Source organism: Equus przewalskii, chromosome 7 (genome assembly GCF_037783145.1).
Source record: "Equus przewalskii isolate Varuska chromosome 7, EquPr2, whole genome shotgun sequence".
In the NCBI taxonomy this organism is placed as follows: Eukaryota; Metazoa; Chordata; class Mammalia; order Perissodactyla; family Equidae; genus Equus; species Equus przewalskii.
Window position 1 is genome coordinate 25,011,007 of NC_091837.1, and position 15,307 is coordinate 25,026,313.

The 15,307-nt window shown below is 49.5% G+C and overlaps 1 protein-coding gene across 1 annotated transcript in view; it reads left to right on the top strand.

Moving 5' to 3' along the window:
- Nucleotides 1-15,307, top strand: part of DNAH10 (dynein axonemal heavy chain 10) — a 137,179-nt gene that overhangs the window by 88,316 nt on the left and 33,556 nt on the right. The window contains exons 46-52 of the mRNA XM_070629287.1: nt 1,623-1,775; nt 2,818-3,078; nt 4,425-4,597; nt 5,630-5,723; nt 6,281-6,448; nt 7,024-7,212; nt 11,578-11,749. Coding sequence (XP_070485388.1) covers nt 1,623-1,775; nt 2,818-3,078; nt 4,425-4,597; nt 5,630-5,723; nt 6,281-6,448; nt 7,024-7,212; nt 11,578-11,749 — 1,210 coding nt within the window. The remainder of the gene's footprint in view (nt 1-1,622; nt 1,776-2,817; nt 3,079-4,424; nt 4,598-5,629; nt 5,724-6,280; nt 6,449-7,023; nt 7,213-11,577; nt 11,750-15,307) is intronic.

Consider the following 15,307-nt stretch of genomic DNA (forward strand, 5'->3'; position numbering starts at 1 on the left):
GGTCCGCTCTGGAGGGAGTCGCAGGTGGTGGGGGAGACAAACACGAACCTGAATCCGTGAAGCAGCATAGTGCCGAATGCGCCAGGACGCGCCGAGACCTCGGCACGGAGTGGGGCAGTTCTCTCTATACTCAGAGTTGTCCTACATGGGCGACCTGCTCATCATGGCAACTCCCCTGGCTTCAAACAATTTTTATGTAATGTTTTATAACTGAGAAAGACTATCTCCTCCAAGAAGTGGCCTGTGACCTTCGGGATATCCACTGTCGTATACTTGCCCAGAATCCACTCGCTGACTCAGTTCTGTGTTAACACCTCTCGTCGTTTAAGTTTCCAATTCCCATTTGGCCTCCTGGAACCTCAGAAGGGGGACAAGTGTCCCCTGCTCTCCCCCCGACTCTCTCACTGAGGCGTGTGCCTCTCCACTCCCAGGGGTGCAGGTGGTGCAGGGGCTCTGGGAAGGCTGGGTCCTCCGGGGCGGGAGTGGTCACTGGGGCTTTGGCTGTCGTCAGGCACATGGGCGGGACGGGGCCGCACTGCGCGAATGGTCAAGCTCGCTCACGGCCTGGCACATGCCCACATGGTATAGCTGGCTTTAAGGGTGTCATTTTGGAGGGCACACAAGGGGTGTTTTTATGGCCAGAGGGACCTACAGATTGGTGGAGTCAGACAAAGGGAGGCCACGTTCAGAAGTCTGCTCCGCCACGCCTCTCCTCTGGGACGCCGAAGTTGGTTCTTACCACTTATCAGCCCAAAAAGGCCCTCTGAACACATTCACTACAACGCAATGCATGTTCTACTTCAACACGTTCGGCTCGTGTGCACCTGCACGTGTGGGCACCTCACTGGGCGGGTGTTCATCTAAGACACCCGAAAACTGGCTTAAATGACCCTGCACCTGCCGAGTCGGAAACTCTGAGGATAGGGCCCGTCAAGCTGTATGGCACAAGCCCCCGGGTAATTCTGATGCATAATTACATGTGAGAAGCGCTGATCAGAGAACTCTCGCCCGTCGCTCTAGGAAGCACAGAGAGAGGCCCTGAGTACACAGGCAGGAGGACGTGCCCCCCCACGGGGATCCGGGGGCTCCCTCACCTTTCTCTTAGCAGTTAGTTCCAAATACTGAACCAGTGGTTGTCGGTGTTCCCTTTGGCCTGTTTATCAAGATGGTGCAGGCATGATCGTAACTGATGCTTGAATACTGCTGTGTCGTATTGAAAACACTTTTGTGCATTCATCTCAGATGATGCAGTCACTCTAGGATGTAGTCCAAGCAGACGTTATTAAAATCATCTTACAGGTGAGAAAAATGAGGCTGTGAAAGGCTAAACGACCTTTTGGAGGTCACCCAGCTAGGACTGTGCAGAACCAAGACCCCCGAGTCCACATGTCCCCAAGGCCCACGTGGGGCGACTCATTGCCTTCTACCACCTGCCAAAAGGAAAGAGGAATTCTTGCTTTAGCACTTAAAAGAGAATGAAGCACAGACTCACTTTGGGTTATAAAAGAAGTTAGTTCAGATACCAAAGAATTTGCAAAATAGATGGTAGCTTTTGGTCAAATGTTGACTGCCTATACTGCAAAGAAAAGACCACCTTTTTGAATCGTCTCTTTCTGTTTCAGATTGTGTTAATGGTCAATTTCTCCTCCCGCACCACGTCCATGGATATCCAAAGAAATTTAGAAGCAAATGTGGAAAAACGAACGAAAGACACTTACGGCCCACCCATGGGAAAACGCCTCCTGGTGTTCATGGACGACATGAACATGCCAAAGGTGGTGTGGGTGTAAGGAGCGGGGAGCGGCGGGCAGGGCAGGGTCTTCTGTTTGTGTGGAGTGTGTGTGTATGGAGTCAGCCAGCCTTTATTCTGCACCATGTCTGCAGGGCGCGGGGTAGGGGAGCCAGCTTAGGAGATAGTGTTACTGCTATTCTCCTTTGATGCCGGGGGACATTTTCCCTGCTGATTGTGCTCCTTAGTTTCTTAAGGGAGTTAAGCAGGCGGCCTCTGAACTACATTCAGCATGTGTTTGAGTACGTGGTTTCCAGATGAGCTATCCTTTAGATAATCATGCATCCACAGCCCCGAATACAAGGGAAGCATGAGGGCAGACACTCCACAAGAATTGCTCTGGATTCACCGAGGAAGGGGAGCTTTGGCACGCGTGATGAGTATGTTTCCGGGGCCAGAGCCTGAGAGGTGCAAAGTTCGCTTTGTACTGTTCTGCACAGTTCTAGCTGGGTCACCTCCAAAAAGTCGTTTAGCCCTTCATAGCCTCGTTTTTGTTCCCTGTAAATTGATGTCATTTCTGCAGAACCTGTTTTTTTTCCCTGAAAATGTATCTTCCAGATGGACTATGTGCAAAGCCAGGATTCATCCATCCATCCATTCTTCCACCCACATACTCACTTATCCATACATTCATGCATCTATTCATCCATCCATGCATCCATGTCTCCATGCTCCATGCATGCATGCATGCATCCATCCATCCAGCCACACTCCCATTTATCCATCCATCCAATTAACATATATTTATTGAGCACCTCCCATGGGTCTGGCGCTGTGCATGATGAGCAAAATGTATATAGTTCCTGCCCTCATGGAGTTTGCAGTCTAGTAAGGGAAACAGATTGAAAAAAAGTAATTACAAATGAATATATAATTGCAAACTTTGAGAAGCCTTAGGAACTAAAACCAGAGTGCTCTGAGAGAGTAAGAGGGGAGATGAGCTTGAGTTTAGATGGTCAGCAAAGACACTGCTGAGTTCTGCTTTATGAAACTACTGTTCTCTCTTCTTAAAAAAAAATAAAATCGAGGTGGATGAGTATGGCACACAGCAGCCAATTGCCTTGCTGAAACTGCTGTTGGAAAAAGGCTACTTGTACGACCGTGGGAAGGAGCTGAACTGTAAAAGCGTTCGTGACCTCGGCTTTCTTGCTGCAATGGGAAAAGCTGGAGGAGGCCGCAACGAAGTCGATCCGAGATTTATTTCGCTATTCAACGTCTTCAATGTGCCATTTCCTTCAGAGGAGTCTTTGCATTTAATTTATTCCTCCATCCTGAAAGGCCACACCTCGGTAACTTGATTTTAATTAGCAGCCTACACTGGAGGGCCTTGTGTTGCGTGGAAGCGTATGCAGGGCTGACTTACGCATTACGCACAGCAGGCACACGGCCCACCACCCACAATGCTTTTAGGGGTCCATGAAAATGTTTGAACTTCTTTCAAACCTAGAAAAAAACAATGTATATGATCCCGCTTGGATTATATTTATCTTTATACCAACGTGGTCATAAAATATAAAACAATATGTTTTTGTGGAGGAAGGGGCCCAGCAGGCAAAAGTGCTTTGGGTCCACGGAAGTCATGATGTGGCCCAGAGTTACAGGAGCCACACCGAATTACAGCGGTGAATCAACCAGCGGACTTGGGTTCTGGAGTCAGGCCCATTCCGCTCCTCGGGCAAGTGCCCTGAGCTCTCCTACGCCCCGTTCTTATCTGGAACAGGGAGAGAGAATGATGGTATGCACCTCGCTGCACGTGGGGAGAATGAAGGGAGAGAGAGATGCAGGTGAAGTGGGTGGCCCCGTGTCCAGCATGTAGCAGACCCTGATTACATACTTGTTACTGCTGCTGCTATGATTTACTCGGCCCCCACAAATGAAACCCGTTCATTTAAATAACCTGCCATTTCCCTCCTGAAGTGAGGTTTGCACACTCGGTTTTTGGGGGGCAGGCGGGAAAGGTAAAGGTGTGGAATGGGCACGTGTGGTCAGTAGGACCTGTGGGCACCTGGTGTAGTCATGCTCTTCCCTAAGCCATTCGCCTCCAGAACTGTGAGGTCTGCGCTGGTCCGATAAGCCTCACCCTGAGGGCTGGTCTGGGCTTTGGTTTCACGTCATGACGACTTGTCAGTTAACGTGAAAATCTAGGGAGACAAAGGCAGATCAGATGATGAGTTTCTCTGGTCTTTTAATTTTTTTTCTTATCTCCTCTTAAAAAATTATGGTAAAATCACAAGATTAGTTATTTTAACCATTATAAAATATGCAGTTCAGTGGCATTTAGTACATTCGTGACGTTGTGCAACCATCACCACTATCTAGTTCCAGAACATGTTCATCAGCCCGAAAGCTGTCACTCCGTCCCCTCCTCCAGCCCCTGGCGACCACTAGTCTGCTTTCTGTCTCTATGGATTTTCCTATTCTGGACATTTCATCTCAATGGAATCAGACAATATGTGGTCTTCCTTGTCTGGCTGTTTTCACTCAGCATCGTGTTTCAAGGTCCACCCCTGTGGTGGCAGGTGTCAGCGCTTCATTCCTTTGTGCAGCTGAGTGACATTCCATTATCTGCATAGGTCACAGTCCGCTCATCCATCCATCCACTGATGGACGCTTGGGGGGTCTTTTCCTTTTTTAGGTGTTTCATGAAAGCATCGTGGCTGTGAGTGACAAATTGACATTCTGCACACTGGCACTTTATAAAAACATTGTGCAGGACCTGCCTCCCACGCCGTCTAAGTTCCATTACATCTTTAACCTTCGAGATCTCTCGCGAGTTTTTAATGGTCTTGTCCTCACTAACCCTGAGCGGTGAGTTTGTTTTGTCTCACTAAAATGTGCCCCATCGCAATGACAGGTTTCCTGATTCTTTTAAGACAGAGGACTTATCAATGAGTTTGATGAATCAATGCATCCATTATTTACCCAGTGTTTTTTTGTTTTTGTTAAATGAAGAAAAGAGTTAAATGCTTTGTTTAAGGCCCGATGCCTTGTAAGCCCTTGAGTTGAAGACGGGTGGAACCAAGAGAGGCGGACAGGTGGACATGTGGACATGTGGACAGGTGTATGTAACCCCCTCGTGGGACCACGTTGCCGACCTCTGGTTCTCAGTTCTAAAGTAGAAATTTGCTCATGCAAATGGATTGTTTCCAGTTGCCAATTGGTCATATCACGTGTGTCTTTGGGAGAAATAAGCACAGAGGACAGAAGGGATTCAAGTCTGCGTATAGAAATTTTCTCTTTAAAATAGACTTATTTATGTATTTACATTAATGTCTACTTTAATCCACGCAGATTTGCAAGCAGAGTCCAATTTTGTGGATTCATATTATGAAACAGCAAAATATTGAAAAATGAATTAAGGACTCTCCGCGTACCCAAACCTACTCTCGGGCTCCCAGAAGGGCCTGGAATGGCATTCAGGGGACAGCAGCTCTAGGTATTGAGGGTGGAGTGAGGGCTCTTTGCCAGAAACCAGAGAAAGTACTGAAACTGGGGCCAAATGGAGATGGTCCTTAGAAAAAGGAGCTGCCAGTGCTCCTGGTGCTGAATTTAAATTCACGTATTCCAGCAGTAGGAGTGGGGTCAGGTCGTTACGTGTCACTTATGTCATTGATAGTGTTCTTTTTCTTCCCTGCAGCAGGATAAGTTAGAAATGATGAATTATGGTCTTTACACTTAATTTGTTGGTTTCCATTAAACTTCATTCGCACGAGACCAGGGAAGAGAAGACCGTAGGAACGCCATCCTTCTCCACACCCTGGTGCCCGTCTGAAAAGAGTAGCATCTAGCTCGCCTGCCCTAGGTGACTTCCTGGCTGACTCTGCCCCTTCCGTCATGTAGGTTCCAGACGGTGACCCAGATGGTGAGAGTCTGGAGGAACGAGTGTCTGAGAGTCTTCCACGATCGGTTAATCAACGAGACGGACAAGCACCTGGTCAGTACATTGAAACGGACCAGCAAATGCAAAACTCTAGCCACAAAATTATTCTCTGGGTGAAAAAAAAAAAGCATTAAAAAACCCCAATGTAGGGGCCGGCCGGGTGGCACAGTGGTTAAGTGCGCATGTTCTGCTTCGGCGGCCCAGGGTTTGCCGGTTTGGATCCCGGGTGTGGACGTGGCATCGCTTGGCAAGCCATGATGTTGTGGGCATCCCACATATAAAGTAGAGAAAGAAGGGCACAGATGTTAGCTCAAGGCCAGTCTTCCTCAGCAAAAAGAGGAGGATTGGCAGCAGATGTTAGCTCAGGGCTAATCTTCTGCAACAAAACTAAACAAACCCCAATGTATTTTTTATATAGTACACAGCAGAAAAATAGACACTAACAATAAAAGTCAACAGGTAAGGGAGGGTAGATGATTAGGTACCTTGTAGCAATTGGGGAAACAAAATCAAATGCAAATTACTTCGGATAATCCCAGCATGTGCTCTTCTGACAGGTTTTAGCACACACATTGTTGAGTTTGGGTCCTTACCTGTTCTTATTTTAAAAGGTGCAGGAGCACATAGGGAACTTGATCATGGAACATTTTGAGGATGACGCAGAGGTGGCGATGAGAGATCCCATCCTCTTTGGAGACTTCCGGATGGCGCTGCACGAAGAGGAAACGCGCACTTATGAAGACATCCAGGACTACGAGGCAGCCAAGGCTTTGTTCCAGGTGTGGACGGGGCTCCCTTCAGGGGCTCCTAGCTCCCGGGAGCACTTCTCGGGGGAGCCGAGCATTGCGCGGGTGGAGCATTGCGCGCCCAGGAGGTGGAGCTGGGAAGAATGCCCAAGCCTCTGTCTCCAGGTTCGGAATGAGGGCTTGTGTCCCATGCAGGGGTTCGCACACCTACTAGTGCATAGAAACGACCTGGGGGATTTGTTAAACGCACAGACCCCTGGGCCCACCCCTCTGAGACGCCCTTCCTCTCACCCGTGGAGGGTCCCAGGGGTTCCAATACACAGCCAGGTTTGGGAACCACTCATTCGACTCCCTAATACTCATTTTCATCTTAATTCATGAGTTGAGCCTCAGAATCAGCTTTGGCTCGATGCTGGCCAATCACAAACCAGCAGATTGAAATCTTGACTAAGGAAGCTGGATTAATCCCGTAAACCCAAATGATTTAATTATTTCAGCTATGGTGGGGGTTGAGAAAAATCTCTCCTCCGTTCTTAATCCCTCCTGGACAAAAGGAGAGAGTCTGTCTCTTAAAACCCAGTGAGCCTTTTAAGTTTTCTTAAATTCAGGAAATTCTTGAGGAGTATAATGAAAGCAACACCAAAATGAACTTGGTTCTCTTCGATGACGCTCTGGAGCACCTGACCCGTGTGCACCGCATCATTCGCATGGACCGTGGCCACGCCCTGCTCGTCGGGGTCGGGGGCTCCGGGAAGCAGTCTCTGGCCCGGCTGGCTGCCTTCACAGCCGGCTCCGAGGTGAGTCGACCTCCCCTCCCAGGAACAAGTTTGATATGGCAATTTTTGCAGTTGGTAGTTTATGCAAAATTGGAACTAACCATCACAGATCATAACATGATGTTTTCACAGAGTATAAAATGTCTTTTTTCTTGGCTCGATAATTGTTTTAACTGAATATCTGAAGCATCTAACTATTGTATTGGAATACATTGGAATGGAGAATATGTCAAATGAAGTTTGAAAGTCGAATATGAGCAAATCCTGTGATTTGTGACCTGCGCCCGTATAGAGGAGGGCTTGGCCTAACCTCCATGGACCAGGGTTCAGGGTCTGCAGTTTGCTCGCTGCTGAGTCTGCACAGCCAGCACACACAGTTGTGGGCCATCTTAGAGTCTTTTTTTTTTTAAACCAGGTTTATTGAGATCTAATTCACAGACCATGTAATTCACTCATTTAAAGTGTAGGATTCAACACCTTTTGATACATTCACAGATATGTGCAACCATCACCACGGTCTGTTTCAGAACACTTTCTTCACCCCGAAAACAACGCCCATGTCGTCGAGCTGTTGCCCTCTGTCTCCCCACTCCCCAGCCCAAAGAAACCACTAATCTCCTTTCTGTCTCCAGCGACTTCTCTATTCTGGGCTTTCGTATGAATAGAATCATCAAGTGTGTGGTCTTTGTGACGGCTTTTTTCACTAGCATAATGTTTTCAAGCTTCATCCATGTATCAGTACTCGTTCCTTTTGAAGGATGACTCATGTTCCCTTGTTTGGATGGGCCACATTCTGCTTATCCATTCATCCATTGATGGACATGGGGTGGTTTCCACCTTTTGGCTCTTGTGAGTAATGCTGCTATGAACATTCACGTACATGTTTCTGTGTCAACATGTGTCTTTATTTCCCTTGGGTATACACCTAGGAATGAAATCACTGGGTCAGATGGTAATTCTATGTTTAGAATTACCACCGTGAATTTAGTTAGCATTTCAGAATTAGTATTTCAGAAGCTGCCAGAGTGTTTTCCAAAGTGGCCATACCATTTTACATTCCCCCCAGCACTGTACAAGGGCTCCTATTTCTTCACACCGTTCGCAGACTCTTGCAGACGGCTCCCGCAGTGCCCACAGGCGGTTCGCTTGCAGGGCCCTGTCAGAGTGGAGATGGGCACCGGGCCACGAGGCTTAATTCTGGAGAGGAGCCATCTCTGTAATGCGCCCTCCTCTCCCCACAGCCCTCTGCCGTTCTCGGGTATCTGACTCCATTCATCACTAGGGTCTTCGGTTACCCTCGTGTCTCCTTTTTTGCTGAAAACTGCCCTGGGGGCCTTCATTCTCTGGTTGCCTGATATATACTCTTGCTCCCGGGTGCGGAACAAAGGCTTCATGAGCCTCAGTCAGTCCCAGGCTCTCGGCGGCCCTGTGTGTGCCTCGGACCCCTTGGCCAGGCAGCCTTCGGAGGGGAGACTTCTTGCTGGGTTTTTGTAATCCTTCTCCTAGCAAGTGAAAGGTGCTCTTTTGCACGAACTGTCTTATTTGTCTTCTCCGTGTCTTCTGGAATCAGATTGCCCTCAATGTCATCATCGCCAGAGATCAATCGCCACTGTCTTCTCTCTATGCAAATGTGATACATCCTCATTGAAACTATTCGGAAAATGCAGAACCATCTAAAGAAAATAAAGATCTCATCACCTAAAGATAACCACTCTTGTTACTGGTAACATTTCGGTGCACATCCTTCCAGAATTTTTTTCTATGAATATACAAATGTTTTTACTTCTTGCTAGCCATGGGTTAATATTGTCTATAACTTTTATAATCTGTTTTCCACTGAACTGTGTATGTGACGTCTTTTCAGGTCAGTGAATACGTGTTTGCGTTGTGCTTTGGAACCCTGTGTGGCGCTCCGTGGTGTGGATGTGCCGTAGGTTAGCCCTCTCCACTGGGGACATCCCGCCTGTTCCTTGTCTAGTTATTATCGACAGTCCATGATGAACATCCTTGTCTATTTCTCTTTGCACATTGATCAGTTTTTCCCATAGGAGCATTTCCTTTAGAAATTGGGAAATCGGTGGGTTAAGGATACATGTTTTTTAAAGACTTTTGACACACGCACCAGATTCCACACTGGCAAGTTTGGGCCTAAGTTCAAGGTGGAATTTCCCTCCTTGAACAGGAGCAAAAAGGGCCTGGAGATGGAGGACGAGGGGGAGGCCAGGGCTTTTAATTTTATCCATAACTTGTTAAAAATAGGTGTGAAGCAAATATGACAAAGTTTTTTTTAGCAAATGTTAAATATGGGTGGTGTTATGTTGTGTTAGGGCGTTATGTTAGTCCTCATACTCAGGTTATTTTTTTAAATGTCTTAACAACCAGTCGCTCCCACAACAAAGGATTGTACTGATTTATGCCCCTGGCATTGTCCATTTCCCCCTATTCTTGCCAACACTGGGTATTGTCATTCTGATATTTGCTAATATTATAGGTGAAAAATGTTGTAGTTTAAATGAGCATTTATTTCTTCAATTAATAGTGAAGTTTGAATATCTTTTTATATATTCATTGGACATTTGACTTTTCCCTTTTGTGAGTTATGTCTTTATATACTTATTGATCTAGAGAACTCTTTATATAGAACAACAATCATGGTTAATTCAATGAATCTAGCTTGCAGCATTTCACAAATATCGACCTTTTGTTTAAAGTAAAAGTGAAAACCTAATTTGGTTGATTTACCTTTAAAATCAGAAAAACAGGAAATCTAATCATCCATTATTAAAATGTAATTGTTTTCTACATTTTTCTGTAGCATAAGATGTTACCCTCTGGGCAAGTTGATTTTTTCTGTTGGTTAGTCCTGGTGGATCTGGGGCATTTTCCTCTGAGGTAGCGGTTGTGCATCCTGGCCTGGAGGAAGGGCAGAGGATGAGAACGCGCTGGGCTGTCACCGTGCCCTGGGGAGCAGAGGGCAGCTGGGTAGTGGGGTCAGAGGGAGCCGTCCATGGCAGGGGGGCCAGGAACCGTTGAGGGGAAGCGTGAAAGGTCCACTCAGGGAGGACGAACGGGGTCTGCAGGAGTCAGACAGGCTGGAGGGCATCCATGTTGCCTTGAGTGTGTGTGTGACTGTGTGTGAGTGTGGAAGTTTGTGTTAGTGTGTGTGAGTATAAGTATGTGTGAGTGTGAAAGTGTGTGGGTATGAACATGTGTGTGATTGTGACAGTGCATGGGCAGAAGTATGTGTGAGTGTGAGCTCATGCGGGTGTGAAAGTTCACATGACTGTGTGGGTGTGAAAGTGTGTATCAGCAAGTGTGAGTATGAAAGTGCACATGAGTAACTGTGTGAGTGTGTGTATGAAAGTGTGATTGACTGTGTGTGTGAAAGTGTGTGAGTGAGGCCATGAATGTGAGTGTGTGAGGTGACTGAATGTTTGAGAGCGTGTGTGTGTGTGAGAGTGACTGTGAGTGTGAATGTGTGTGAGTGGCTGTGCAAGTGAGTGTGAAAGTGTGTGAGTGACAGTGTGTGTGTGTGAATGCCTCAGGTGGCTGTGAGTGCGTGTTTGAGAGTATATGGGAGAGTGAGAGGGGCGTCCATGACCCTGGGTGTGCGCGCGCGCGTGTGTGTGTGTGTGTGAGCGGGGCTGAGGTGAGGAAGCGAACCAGGGATCTGGAGTCGCCGAAGAGTCCGCGCTGACTCAGAGCTGACGGCTGGCTGGCGCTTCCATCTGAGCCAGAGGAAGCCCTTGGCCAGGAAAGATGGGACTTAAGTGCAAGTCCTTATTGCCATGGATGTCTATTTCGTGTGTGATAGGATTGTGTCATTTAAGAGTTTAAAGTGGCCTCTTGCTCAGTTTCTTTGCACACCTTCCACAGTCTAACGTCAGTCACACTCGCAGCTGTGACTGTGCACGCGTTAGGGTGTGCTCGCGCGTGCATCCTTGTTTCCTTTGCCTTGCCCCTGGGCCCATGGGCTCCGCTCCCCGCAGCCCCACTGCTCGCTTGCCTCCCTGGCTGGGACTCAGGTGACTCATTTCACGACGAGGGGGCCTTTCTGTACCCTGTTTGGGTTTTCTTCCCGCCAAACTCCCATAATCCCGTCTGGGCAGACTCTGCTGCCTGCGCACTCTCACCCTCCCACATGTGTGTGCGTGCACACAGTGTCTAGGGACGTTATACTTTTCTGCATCCTGCGTTTCTCACTCAGCAGTGTGTTGTGAAAATGGCCCAGGCCATCTGCTCTTGCTGACACTGGTCCCTCGTGGACGGCTGCTCGTCTGAGGGTCCGAGCGCACGTTTCATGGCGCAGTGCTTGCCCCCGGCAGGTGGCTGGAGTCCCCTCCCCGGGTGGGTTGTCTCACGGGACGCTGTGCTCCATGCCGGCAGGTGTTTGAGATCCTCCTGAGCCGAGGCTACTCGGAGAACAATTTCCGGGACGACCTGAAGAACCTGTACCTGAAGCTGGGCCTGGAGAACAAGACGATGATCTTCCTGTTCACAGACGCCCACGTGGCCGAGGAGGGCTTCCTGGAGCTCATCAACAACATGCTCACGTCAGGTACTGCAGGGGCTGCTCGGCCTCCAGCAGAGGCCGCCTGAGAGAATGGTTACGTGTTTTAAGCATTTACTGCCTCCCGAGGAGGCCATTATTCAGGCTCTCACGGGGGCTGGAGCGCGCCAGGTGAACGGTGCTGGCAGGAGCAGGACAGGCGGAGGGTTCAGTGTGCACCAAAGAGTCCACGTGGGGAGAGGCCCACGTGGCGGGAGCGTGGGGAGCTGGCGGGAGGGATGCAAAACCAGGTGGAGGGGCCACGTGGCGCAGGGCCTGGCGGGTCACTGACAGGAGATGAGATTTCCTTCTCTGTGCAATGACATGATCCAGATTTACGTTTGTGAAAGATCCCTGTGGCTGCCCTGTGGGGCTAGATTAGAGGAGGAGAGCAGGAGAGGGCGGCCAGTTTGGACCCACCGCCAAGGTGCAGGTGAGAGATGAGGGCGTCTTGGACAAGCATGGGGCAGTAGGAATGGAGGGAAGTGGGTGGATTCACGAGATATGAGGAGGTGGATGGATCGGAGGAGGGCGAGTGAGGAAGGGCCTGGCCTGTGGGAGTGATGGGTGGTCCATTTACTAAGACGGGGAGACCAGGTCGGGGCTGGGCCATTCGGGGCAGGTGGGGTTTGCTACACTTAGGAGAAATCCCAATGGGCTGTCAGATAGTGAATTAGTTGCTAGGGCTGACATAACAAAGTACCACAAAGTGGAGGCTTATAACCACCCAAATTACCCATCCCACAGTTGCGGAGGCCGGAAGTCTGAGGTCAAGCTGCTGGCAGGATTGTCCCTCTGGGGCTCAGAGGAAGAGTCTGTTCCCCGTTCTCTCCGAGTGACTCCCTCTGGTCTTGGACGTTCCTTGGCTTGTAGACGCACCAACCCCGTCTCTGCCTTCGCGTTCTCTTGGTGTTCTCCCTGAGTGTGTCTGTCTCTGTGTCCAATCATATTGGATCGGGGCCCACCCTAATGACCTACTGTAACTTGATTACTTCTGTAAAGACCCTATTTCCAAGTGAGGTCACATTCCGAGGTACTGGGGGCTTCAACATACTTTTTTGGGGGAATGCAATTCAACCCCTAACAGACAGGCAGTTGGATACACGAGTCCGCTTCTCAGAATAGGGGCTTGGGTGGAGATGTCAGTTTCAGAGTCACTGACCTGTGGTTTGTCAAACCTCGGGGATGGATGGAGTCATCTGGGGGGGAGGGTGTGAGAAACAAGCGACTCCAGGACTGAATTCAGGGAGAAGAGGAGGACGAGCCAGAGACTGAGAAGGTGGGAGGGAAGCAGGGGCGAGTGGTCTTTGTCTCCTGCATTGCACACGGCTGTGATTTATTACAGCACAAGGACACGAAGGACAATCAGCGAAGAGAAAAGGCGGGTGGGGTGGAGTCTGGAGAAACCAAGCTCAGGCTTCCGGAAACTGCTCCCAGGGGAGTCACACAGGATGCACTGAATTCCTCCAGCGATGAGCTGTGACAACACGTGTGAAGTGTCGCCTACCAGAGAGGCCCAGTGGAGACTCAGCGCCCGGGGTGTTTACTGGGGGCTGGTCACATCAGCCCCTCTGCCTGGCATTTACCAAATGGCAGATTTCCAGAGGGAAAGCGGGTGGTTGGCACAAACAGATAAGAATTTATCACCTCACAGTTCTGGAGGCCAGCAGCCCAAGATCAATAAGTGCGTGGTCGGAACCCTCCCGAAATCTAAGTTCCCAATGCCAGGCGAGGGCCAGCCCTGCAAGCAGGCCTTTGTAGGGAGTGCAGCCCCAGGCCTGCTGAGTCAGCTCTCTTCTGTACCGGAGCCCATGAGATATTTAAAAAGATGTATTGTACTAATTTGAAATGGTATAAAGAGAGTAAAAAAAGTCCACCTAGCCAGAATCTGGCTGCTTCTCAGTCCTGATGGGGCTCTCGCCTGCACTCCTCCATTTATTCAGTGGTTCCATAATTCTCAGGAGGCCCAAATGGTGGAGGGTGTCGACTCCTAACCTCTCCCGCATTTAGCGATGCTGCTTCGCCTCTGAAGCCTGTCCTTTCTCCTGCGTTACCTTGACCATCCGTCTGAGCCAGACCTGCTTTATGTCTGACCTTGACTTCTCACAGACATCTCCGTATTGATCTTCCTGCTTCCTAGAATGCCACTTTCTGCACATGTCACTTGTTCCCTTTCTCCGAAGCCTTCGATGGTCTGGGTCTCGGGGGACTGACCTCTCCTGCTTCTGCAGCCGGGGCTCCTCGTTCTTCTTATTTCCCAGCACACGCTTTGCATCCTGCCTCTGTGTCTTGCCTATGCTGTTCTTCCTGCCTGGCACTCTCTCTCTCCCTCTCTTTATCACCCTCCATGGTTGCAAGTGACAGAAACACAGCTCAAACTGGCCTACATCAAATTAAGGGAAAATGAAGGAGACGGTGTTGATTCGTGACACTGAAAAGTCCAGGGGCACAGTTGGATTCAGGTGCCCAAATGATATTACAAATTGGTCTCCGCCTCACTCTTGGCTTGACTATTTTTGTCTTTTATTTGCCTTCTTGAGTTCTCTCAAAGTAATTTAATGGCACTAGAAAGCCCCAGGCTTGCATCCTCCTTGCTTAGCCTGGCTGAATGAAGGTTTCTCCTCCCCAGAGTGATGGCAAAGTGCCTGGCAGGGCTCTCATTGGCTGGCTCAGATCACATGCCCGTCCCAGAACCAATCACATTGGCTGGGGTGATGCAGGCTTCTGATTGGGCAACTTAGGGTAGTGTCATGCCACCCAGACCACATCCAGACCTAGAATGGATGAGACGTGATTCTCCACAGGACCAGAAGGACCCATGACAAGGAAGGGGGCAAGAACAGGCCAGCGCCAAGCTCCGCCTTGCTCCAAATTTTAGCTCCGGTAACACGCAGGGTCTCCTTCCTCCAGGAAGCCTCCTCACTGGGGCATTTCCTGTCCCCTGAAGCTGGGACACCTACGACCCAGGCTACTTATGTGACATTTAGTACACATGTTCTTGGGTTGGTATCAGACTTTTCACACGTGGGTCGCAAACTTGTAAGTGGGGCTGTAAACGTCAGCCCTGTTCTTGTATCTGTAGACCCCCTCAGGGCTTGGGGTGTGTGTTCTATGGAGAGGGCTGGGGGCCTATTTAATGGCACCCCAAATGATCAGATACTTCTTCTCTGGAGCCCTCACGCTTTGCAGAGGGTTTCTCATCCTTGGCACTAATGACATTAGGGGCAGGATCATTCCTTGCTGTGGGGGGCTGTCCTGCGGGTGCTTGGCAGCATCCCCGGCCTCTGCCCACTAGCTTCCATTAGCAACACCCCCAGGCACAACTCGGGACAACCAAAAATGTCTTCAATTGCTGCCAGATGTCTCCTGGGGGTGAAATTGTCCCCAGGTGAAGAGTCCTTGCTTTGATGCTCATGATAACCCTCCAGGTAAGCAGGAGGCAGCTGTTATTCCCGTTTCACAGCTGTGGAGACTGACGCTCAGCGGGATTTCCCCACGGCCAGTGAGCCTTAGGTCTCAGAGTCGGGCCCCGAGCCCAGCTCTCTGGACTCGGCCCCCACGGCTCTT